Source organism: Lynx canadensis, chromosome D4, assembly GCF_007474595.2.
Source record: "Lynx canadensis isolate LIC74 chromosome D4, mLynCan4.pri.v2, whole genome shotgun sequence".
NCBI lineage: Eukaryota > Metazoa > Chordata > Mammalia > Carnivora > Felidae > Lynx > Lynx canadensis.
In genome coordinates this window covers 31,284,248-31,294,695 of record NC_044315.2, presented here as the reverse complement: position 1 = coordinate 31,294,695, position 10,448 = coordinate 31,284,248, and the positions used below count along the sequence as shown (strand labels likewise).

The 10,448-nt window shown below is 46.7% G+C and overlaps 1 protein-coding gene across 1 annotated transcript; it reads left to right on the top strand.

Moving 5' to 3' along the window:
- Positions 1-3,633: 3,633 nt before the first annotated feature.
- LOC115499676 (protein NYNRIN-like) lies at positions 3,634-5,823 on the top strand. Its single transcript, XM_030293818.2, has 3 exons — positions 3,634-3,663; positions 4,757-4,859; positions 5,222-5,823. Exons 2-3 carry the CDS (start codon positions 4,766-4,768, stop codon positions 5,779-5,781), a joined length of 654 nt encoding a protein of 217 aa, XP_030149678.1. The 5' UTR covers positions 3,634-3,663; positions 4,757-4,765; the 3' UTR covers positions 5,782-5,823.
- Positions 5,824-10,448: the final 4,625 nt, after the last annotated feature.

The following is a 10,448-nucleotide window of genomic DNA, read 5'->3' as shown; positions in this document are numbered from 1 at the left end:
AAGACCTCCCCGCCCCCTCCTCCCCCCCCCCCCATTCCCGGAACCAGCCAGGGCGTGCCCGGTTGTGGTCTGACCTAAAGGCGGGAACCAATCAAGTTCTGCTGAGTGGTTTGAAAAAAAGGCGGGAACCAATCAAGTTCTGCTGAGCGTTCAAATTTAAATGTCAGCCAATAACAGCTCTGTAACCACAAAAAAAAATCTCTAACTTGTTTGTGCCTGTCTATAAAAGAAGCTGTACGATCCTCGCCCGGGGCCTCTTAGCATCACCGGCAACGAGTGCTCGGAGGACTGGGTTCGAACCTGCAATAAACGACCCTTGCCGCTTGGCTTTGACTCTGGACTCTGGTGGTTTGTTTTCGGGGGGTCTCTCGAATCAGGGCATATCACTATTCCGGTGTCTTTTTTTTTTTTTTAATTTTTTTCAACGTTTATTTATTTTTGGGACAGAGACAGAGCATGAATGGAGGAGGGGCAGAGAGAGAGGGAGACACAGAATCGGAAGCAGGCTCCAGGCTCTGAGCCATCAGCCCAGAGCCTGACGTGGGGCTCGAACTCACGGACCGCGAGATCGTGACCTGGCTGAAGTTGGTGCTTAACCGACTGCGCCACCCAGGCGCCCCTTCTTTTTTTTTTTTTTTTTAATGTATACTTATTTTGGAGACAGTGAGAGACAGAGCATGAATGGGGGAGGGTCAGAGAGAGAGGGAGACACAGAATCTGGAGCAGGCTCCAGGCTCTGAGCTGTCAGCACAGAGCCCTACATGGCACTCAAACTCACAGAGGGTGAGATCATGACCTGAGGCAAAGTCGGACACTCAGCCAACTGAGCCACCCAGGCACCCCTATTCCGATGAACAACTGTGTGACACAGGGCAATATTCCCAACCAAGGTAGCAAGCCCAACTTGCAATCGTTGTCAGGAAAGCAATGCATATTGTGACATTTTTTACACAAGCCATCCCTAATATAGGGGATTCTAACTTTCTCACTGTTTCTCCCTATACACTCCGGTTACTCTAACTATATGTTGGGGCTTCTCCCTCATTCATTTCCTGGAATAATAACTCTGATGATTAGAGCCGATTGTCTCTGGCTAGTCTACCTCAGGATAGAGATTTTAAGGTATATTCCCAAGCAACTGCCAAGACTCCTTTTGTTTCAGGAAACTTCCCTGTCTTCTCTGGCCTGACATGGACTGCCTAATCCCACTAGTGGAAAACAAAATAATACAGTACAAAACAAAAATTGGTATCTGCTCATCTATCTGAGCTGACAAGCTTTAGGACCACTTGAACTCTTTTCTCTGTCCTCTGCACCTTTATCTGCCTTCAGGCCTCTTGGGGGCACCTCACCTTTTCTGCCTTCCCTACCCCCTCCTCCAGTTTCTGCACCACCTGCGGTTCAAACTGCATACCTGGCTCTTCAATGCCTCAGGTAGCATCAGATCCTCCTCCTCACATTGTCAAAAAGCAAAAAACACCCACTTGGACTTCAGATTTCCTTACCGTCTCCATGGGAAAAAATTGACAATGGTAAACTTTTAAGGGGACACAGATAAAATACTATTAAGATAGACCTGTCTTTTAAATTATAAAACTCTATTCTACTAAGGTTTACTAAAGGTCAAATAAGCTCATGTTATCTCTGTTCCAATTTGTTAACAAAAGGATAAATTAAAGTAATGGTTAACTTTGTCTGCCTCATAGTTTTCATGGGTAATTGTTAAAATAGCTTTCAGGGTCTTTGGTAACGTAAAACTTGAACATTTAGCTTAGATGATAACTTGAATTATGTTCATCAGACATTTAGGCTGAGAGGCCTGAGAAAATTGAAACTTAAAAGCTTAAGTTATGGGAAACTGAAACCTAACCAAGCTTAACCAGCTTGTTCCGCTTCTGTACAATTGCTTGGCGCGCCCATGTATTCCTGATCAATCATTATTGCCTGGCACATCCGTATATTCTTGATCAACCATTGTTACTTGGCACATCCGTGTACTCCTGATCAATCATTGTTGCTTGGCACATCCGTGTATTCCTGATCAATCATTGTGATACCCGTACCCCCCGTTGTGGTCTGACCTAAAGGCAGGAACCAATCGAATACTGTTAAGTGTCCAACTTTAAACACCAACCAATCGCAGCTCTGTAACTGTGGAAAATTCCTGATTTCCCCATGATTTGTTTGTACCTGTCTATAAAAGGGGTGTAAAAACCTCTCTCAGGGCCTCTTGGCGTCACCAGCAAGGGGGGCGCAGAGGTCCAGGTTCGAACCTGCAATAAATGACCCTTGCTGCTTAGCTTTGACTCTGGACTCTGGTGGTTCGTTTTTGGGGGTCTCTTAGACTCTGGGCGTTTCATTTGGTGCATTGGCCGGGAAGGCCCCCCCCCAAACCCACCAGACCCCAAGTCAACGGGTCATTTCTGAGACCGATCGGTAAGTAAGCCGGCTCTGTCTGTGTCTGTGTCTGTGTCTGTTGTCTGTTCGTTTCTGGCTCTCCCGCGCGGGATCTGTATCAGTGACTGACCTAGCCCTGGTGGACGCGCTATAGGGAAGTCAGTCGGGACCAGTAGGAGACGTCCTCTGGCTCCCATCTGGGGCACTATTCTGGCCCATCAGAACTCTTTGTTCGGGTTACGGACACCCGTTCTGTATCTGGTCTCTTCTCCAAGGCACTTTCTGTTTGCCGCTGCGCTTGCGATTTAACTTGTCTCTTCTCCCCTGCAGGTATATCCAACTCGCTTCCGGAACAGAAACTAACTTGGCCCATTTATTTTTTCCTATACAGGCTATGGGACAGAACCAGAGTACACCTCTCTCCCTTCTTCTAGCTAATTTCAAGGATGTCCAGGCTGGAAGAAGGGAGAGAGGCCATAACCTAAGCCTGGACATCCGCCGGTCAAGACTCATCACTTTCTGCCAGTCTGAGTGGCCCACTTTCGGGGTGGGCTGGCCTACTGAGGGCACTTTTTGTTTGCCTATAGCGGCCAAGGTCAGGGCCACCCAGACCAGGTTCCCTACATCCCCATCTGGCAAGATCTTGTTGAAAACCCTCCACCCTATCTTCCCCCTCCCCTTGCACCCCAGGCCCTGCCCGAAGCGGCCGCCCCACCTGTTGCCCGCTGGTTGCCCCTCAAGGGGAACCTGGGGGGGGGTGGGAAGCAGCAGCTGTGCCAGAACCAGGGAGGCTACAGGCAGCAGCCGTGCCTAGCCCTATTAAAAAATGAAACCAACTGTGAAGGGCCAGCCGGCCAAACTCGCGGGCGCACCCAGTGTGAGCCAAGCTCTCGCCTCCCCCACTCCACTGTAGCCCTACCCCTGCGGGAAATAGGACCCCCCGATGAAACGGGCAATCCCCGACTCCAGTATTGGTCCTTCCCCACCAGTGACCTATATAATTGAAAAACCCAAAATGCTCGGTTTTCTGATAACCCTAGAGATCTTATAGCCCTCCTAGAGAGCACAATGTTCACCCACCAGCCTACCTGGGATGACTGCCAACAGCTTTTGCGAATCCTGTTCACCACGGAAGAAAGGGAGAGAATTCAACTTGAAGCGCGGAAGCTGGTCCCGAGGAAGATGGTCGACCCACTGTTAACCCTAACCTCATTAATGCAGCGTTTCCCCTGACTCAGCCTGATTGGGACTACAACTCGGCAGAAGGTAGGGGACGACTGCTCATTTATCGCCAGACTCTAATGGCGGGTCTCCGGGCTGCAGCACGCAAGCCCACCAATTTGGCCAAGGTGTACTCGGTAATACAAGGTAAGACAGAGAGCCCTGCCAACTTTTTAGAAAGATTAATGGAAGCCTTTAGGCAGTACACTCCCATGGACCCTGAGGCCCCTGAAAATCTGTCTTTTGTAAACCAGGCTGCCCCTGACATCAAAAAGAAACTCCAAAAATTAGAGGATTTAGAAGGAAAACAGATCCAGGATTTACTCCGCATTGCTCAGCGGGTATATAATAATCGGGACGCTCCAGAGGATAAGCAGAAAACTCGCCCCCCTAGGCACCCCCTAGACAAAGACCAATGCGCCTACTGTAAAGAAAAAGGACACTGGATTCGTGACTGTCCCAAAAAGAAGCAACTGCGCTCGGGGTCAGAGCCATGGCAAACCAAAGCGGCCCCATCCTATTTACCCAGAACTCAGGAATTCCTGGGGTCTGCGGGATTCTGCCGGTTGTGGATCCCAGGTTTTGCTGAAATGGCCAAACCCCTTTACGCAGTCTCTAAAAACCAACCATCATTTGAATGGTCTGCGGAAGCTGAGCAGGCATTCCAACCAATAAAGAGAGCTCTCCTATCGGCCCCAGCTCTAGGACTGCCCGATATCTCTAAGCCCTTCCACTTATATGTGGATGAGCATTAAGGCATAGCCAAGACAGTGCTAACCCAGCATCTAGGTCCGTGGCCCAGACCAGTGGCCTATCTCTCGAAGAAAAAAAAAACGACCCTGTAGCCGCAGGATGGCCCCCTTGTCTCCGGATAATAGCGGCTACAGCCCTAATGGTTAAAGATGCCGATAAGCTGTCCCTGGGTCAAGAGTTACATGTCACCACACTCCACGCCATCGAAGGAGTACTCAAGCAGCCCCCCGACAGGTGGATGAGCAATGTCGGATGGTCCACTATCAGGGACTCCTGTTAAATCCCTTGCGGACCACATACACCCCTCCCCGAACTCTAAACCCGGCCTCGCTGCTACCCGACCCTGACCTGGACTCCCCGCTCCCTGACGGTGCCGACATCCTAGCGCAGATCCATGGAACAAGGAAAGACCTACAGGACCGGCCATTACCTGATGCTGAGGTCACCTGGTTTACTGACGGAAGCAGCTTCGTCCATCAAGGACAGAGGTATGCGGTATGCGGGGGCAGCAGTGACATCTGAGACTGAAGTGATATGGGCAGAGGCTCTGCCCACAGGGACTTCTTCCCAAAGGGCAGAACTAATTGCATTGACCCAAGCATTAAGAATGGGGCGGGACCACAATGTGACTGTATATACAGACAGCCGGTATGCCTTTGCCACGGCCCATATACATGGGGCAATATACCGTGAGAGGGGACTACTCACTGCTAAAGGCAAAGACATCAAAAATAAAGATAAAATTCTGGCCCTATTGGCCGCTATTTGGGCCCCTAAAAAACTGGCTATAGTACATTGCCCAGGTCACCAAAAAAAAAATAAAATAAAATAACTGATCCAATCTCTCGAGGAAATAACCTCGCTGACCAGACTGCACGCCAGGTAGCACAAAACCCCATTCAAGTACTCCCTGCGCAGCTACCAGACCCAGGGCCCCGAGATTTACCCCCACAGCCTGAATACTCAGAAGATGATCTTATCTGGATGCGCAAGCTCCCCATGACCCAAGTTACAGACGGATGGTGGAGGGACTCCAGAGACCGCCTTATCCTTCCCGACAAATTGGGCCACGCAATCCTGGCAAAAATACTCCAGAACGCGCACCCACACGCCACAGCCCAAGGCCACCGAAAAAGAGGAACCATACCAGAAGCCCACTGGGAAGTGGACTTCACCGAGGTAAAGCCTGACAAATACGGCTATAAATACTTACTAGTGTTCGTAGACACTTTTTCAGGATGGACTGAAGCCTTTCCAACCAAGAAGGAAACGGCGCAGATAGTAGCCAAAAAGATCCTAGAAAAAATCCTGCCCAGGTATGGTTTTCCAGTCATGATAGGGTCAGATAATGGACCTGCATTCGTCTCTAAGGTAAGTCAGGGATTGGCTTCCGTACTTGGGGCAGATTAGAAATTACATTGTGCCTACCGGCCCCAAAGCTCAGGACAAGTAGAAAGAATAAATAGAACATTAAAAGAGACCCTTATTAAATTGACTATGGAGACTGGCGCTAATTGGGTAGAGTTACTCCCCTACGCTCTGTACAGGGTTCGCAACTGCCCATACAAGTTGGGCCTTACACCCTATGAAATCATGTTTGGCAGACCCACACCTAATCTTAAGTCAAACCTCATTCAATTAGACCAAGATAACAGCCTCTTGTCTTCTCTCAGGGCTCTACAGCGGGTTCATGAGGCCATGTGGCCTAAACTAAAAGAACTGTATGAGGCAGAACTCCCACCCACTCCTCATCAGTATCATCCAGGAGACTGGGTCCTCGTCAAGCGACACTGGCAAGAGAACCTTGAACCCAGGTGAAAAGGACCCCACCAAATCATCCTGACGACTCCCACCGCCATCAAGGTAGATAACCTCCCCACCTGGATCCACCACACCCACGTGAAGCCTGTCGACCCATTGTCTGACCTCATGGGACACACTGATAAAAATACTACTTGGACTGTAGACCGGAGTAAGAAAAACCCCCTCAAACTAACCTTGCGCCATGCCTCCCCTAGACATGTTCAGGATAGTAACCCTTGTCCTACTAGCCCTCAACCTCAACCTCCTGGAGGGAGGACTAAATGCCCCCGTTGACAAACAGAAATTGTATGAAGTTCTGTATGGAAGGCCCTGTGATTGCACAGGTGGCATAGTTAGAACCCTTACCCTGCCACATGGTAAAAGACTAATAGCTGGCTCTATAGGAAGGGGTGGTCACTATCAGTGAAGATACACTCAAACCCAAGACTGTGGGACCACAATTACTCACTTAACCCAGACCTATGACATCACAGGACCCCAAAAACAGCAGTGGTTATGTGTTGACAAACCTAAGCCCCTGCCCCCCACAGCAGAATGCCCTTGCTCTACTTTCCAGGAGTCGATGCATAGCTCTTGTTATGACTCCTATCAGCAATGTATAGGGCCAGACAACTCCACTACCTACTTTACAGCTATCCTACAGAGTAACAGGGCAGCAAAAGCTAGTGATAATAATATGCAACTTCAAGCCAGCTGCCGTGGCTCAGTTGGAGTCTGCTGGAACCCCCATGCCCATCCCTAGTTTAAACTTTGCAACTGGCAGATCCAAACGAGCTGTAGTTGTTATCCCCCTCCTGACAAGCCTAGGAATTACAGGTGCATTAACTATCGGGACAGCAGGATTAGGAGTCTCCATACATTCCTATCTGCGACTCTCTTGGCAACTAATTAATGATGTCGAGGCCTTGTCAGGGACAATCCAGGATCTGCAGGATCAGCTAGATTCCCTAGCAGAAGTGGTGTTACAAAATAGAAGAGGGTTAGATCTGCTAACCGCAGAACAAGGCAGCATCTGCTTAGCCCTACAAGAAAAATGTTGCTTTTATGCCAATAAATCAGGAATAGTTCGGACCAAAATTAAATAGCTCCAAGAGGATCTCGCACACCGAACAAAATAATAAACTTTATCAGGGACAGACTAAACACCATTCAGGTTATGGTCCTTAGACCACAGTATCAGCTCCTAGACATGGAAAGCGAGCTTGATTAGGTAACACTGTAGGACCCAAGATTGGGTCCTCAGGTACTTGAGAAAGGGGGGAATGAGAGGCCTGAGAAAATTGAAACTTAAAAGCTTAAGTTATGGGAAACTGAAACCTAACCAAGCTTAACCAGCTTGTTCCGCTTCTGTACAATTGCTTGGCGCGCCCATGTATTCCTGATCAATCATTATTGCCTGGCACATCCGTATATTCTTGATCAACCATTGTTACTTGGCACATCCGTGTACTCCTGATCAATCATTGTTGCTTGGCACATCCGTGTATTCCTGATCAATCATTGTGATACCCGTACCCCCCGTTGTGGTCTGACCTAAAGGCAGGAACCAATCGAATACTGTTAAGTGTCCAACTTTAAACACCAACCAATCGCAGCTCTGTAACTGTGGAAAATTCCTGATTTCCCCATGATTTGTTTGTACCTGTCTGTAAAAGGGGTGTAAAAACCTCTCTCAGGGCCTCTTGGCGTCACCGGCAAGGGGGGCGCAGAGGTCCAGGTTCGAACCTGCAATAAATGACCCTTGCTGCTTAGCTTTGACTCTGGACTCTGGTGGTTCGTTTTTGGGGGTCTCTTAGACTCTGGGCGTTTCAAGACCTCTTCCAAATCAAATGGAATGCTGAAGCAATGCTTACTAAACATAGGTTTATGCTTTTGACTTCTTAGCAAAGAAAAAAAAAACAAAAATAAAAACTAAGACTATTTAAGTCCATTAAAAACCATGCTTTATTCTTAATGGATTCTTAGTCTACCACCTAAAAAATTTCTGATGTAACAGACAATTCACAATTAGTTACTACTTAGTTTTCACTGGAGACTAAGGTTTCTAAAATTCTGCTAAATATAATTAAAGCTAATGGAAATAAATAACTTCGTATATAAAAAAGTAAGAGATATGTAAGAAAGATATACAAAATGAAAATACATTTTTATTAATGGTAATAAGTAAATAAATATAATTTTAACAAAAACTGTAAAACAAAGAGGGTAAAATGACAACACGCCCTTTTTGAGTCGTTTTACATAAGCCTTGGTTGGAATAACCCATTCTTTATAACCACAAAGCCAAACAATTGTAAATGAGCACATAATATGCTCAAAAACATGTTAAAAAGGTGTGGGTGGAGATACCCCTGGCTGTCTGCATTACAACCTCAGCTCCTTCTTGATCATGCTATGATTTCTCTTAAATTTTTTAAATCTTAATTCCAAGGACTAACTACAGCTGAGTGACACTGTTCAAAATAAGATAAACCCTCTCACCCTATGGTGCTATACAAAACTCCTGAAGGGGACCCACATGGACTGGGCCCACTAAACTTCTCACCTGGGGTGGAGGATATGCTTATGTTCTTACAGATTCTGGACGTCTGTGGATCCCCACTCGGTTAGTGAAGCCATACCATGGCATGGTGGATACCCCCAGTATATCTTCTAGTGAAGCAAGACTTCCAGAGAATGACTCTGAGTGAGCAGCCACTGGCCCCCGTTTTCAAGACGGAAGAAGCCTCTTCATGGACTCCTCATCCTGAAGTCACTATACAAATGCAAGTCCTTGACCCTGATATAACATAGGGAAGCCTTAAATACCTAACCAGGCCAGCGTCCTCTTACAACACAATGGTATTGCATACACCGCTGACTCGCACCTGATGGCCATGATCTCCATCACTGACAGGAATTCGATACGGGTAACCCTGATTATACTTCTTGCCCTCATTTGTTGAGGCCAAGCTCAATATTCATATTGGGCTCATCTCCTTAACCCACCTATATTTGACAGCTAGCCTGGGATATTCCTATTAGCAATAATGATAGAGTTCATGGAAGGAGCCAATCTTAACCCACCCTTCCAAACTGAACAAGAGCATTGCTTTATATGCCAAGACCTCAATGGTGGCTTCCTCCAGCACCTCCTATGTGTGTTACTTAGCAACTTATCTGATTGTCTCCAACTAAAAATCAACTGGGTTTTGCATGTACAGCCCAAAACCTCTACAAGGCCAGACAATTTTACCTTTTTCTCAGCCACAAGTTTTGATATACCTCAAAAAACAAACATATCTCATACTGCTAATGTTATAGCTTGCTCTAATGTCAAATATTCAGACCACCCCTGGAATAATATTCCTTGGACAACCTGTTATGGAGAGATTGAGCATAATCTTCACTGGAGTAATTGGACTATTATTGACAAGGGTCCTAGAGGACATCTTGAAACAAAATATTCAAATAAGACCATATCCCTTGACCAGTCTAGTAGGGAGAATATTTTTTGGAAAGATGGAGGCTTGTCTGGCCCTCTAATTTCTGCATATAAAGGGAAATTAAAAGGACCTTGTTAATCTTTGGAAGCTAGGCCTTCTCTTCTTCACTAGTACTATTAGCCATGGTGAAATTTATGTAAATTGATATATTAACATAACTCAGGCCTCCCTGCACAATGATCAATTTGCATGGATCACTATTTGTGTCCCTTCTCCCTACGTTCTCTTTGCTACCTCCACTTTACAGATCAAACAACTAGAAAATAACTATAATATCTCTAACTCCCAGGGCTGGTTTATGTCCTGCGTAAGTAATGATAACATCACCCAATTAAATATCTCCTCTTTATTAGTACTTAAACAGCGCGCCTCAACCTGGGTTCCTGTTAATAGCTCTGAACCCTATATGTATCCATCAGGAATAGGCCCACTTTCCAAGCTTGTTCAACACTGGCACTCTGCTGTAAGGCAAAAAAGATTTGTTGGCCTGTTAATCATGGGCATCCTAACAGCAGTAGGTGTTATCGCCACTGCCACTATTACTGGAATCAACCTGCATCATACTATCCAAACAGCTCAGGTCCTTAATAAATTTATGGTCAACACTACCAAAGAATTTATAAGCCAGACTTCCACTGATAGGCAAGTTTTGGCCTGCCTCAAAGCTCTTGAGGCTGCAGTGGAGTTTATTGGAAAAAGATAGGATGCCTTGTTCCTCCACTCTAAACTGTGGGGAATAAGATTAGGAATTCCCTGAGCCTGCACCGA

What these genes read in the sequence shown, in the direction of transcription:
- LOC115499676 (XM_030293818.2), top strand. Translation starts at nt 4,766, where the DNA reads ATGGAACAAGGAAAGACCTACAGGACCGGCCATTACCTGATGCTGAGG. An exon ending in TTCGTCCATCAAGGACAGAG is followed by an intron (nt 4,860 to 5,221) that starts GTATGCGGTATG and finishes CAATCTCTCGAG; the next exon opens with GAAATAACCTCGCTGACCAG.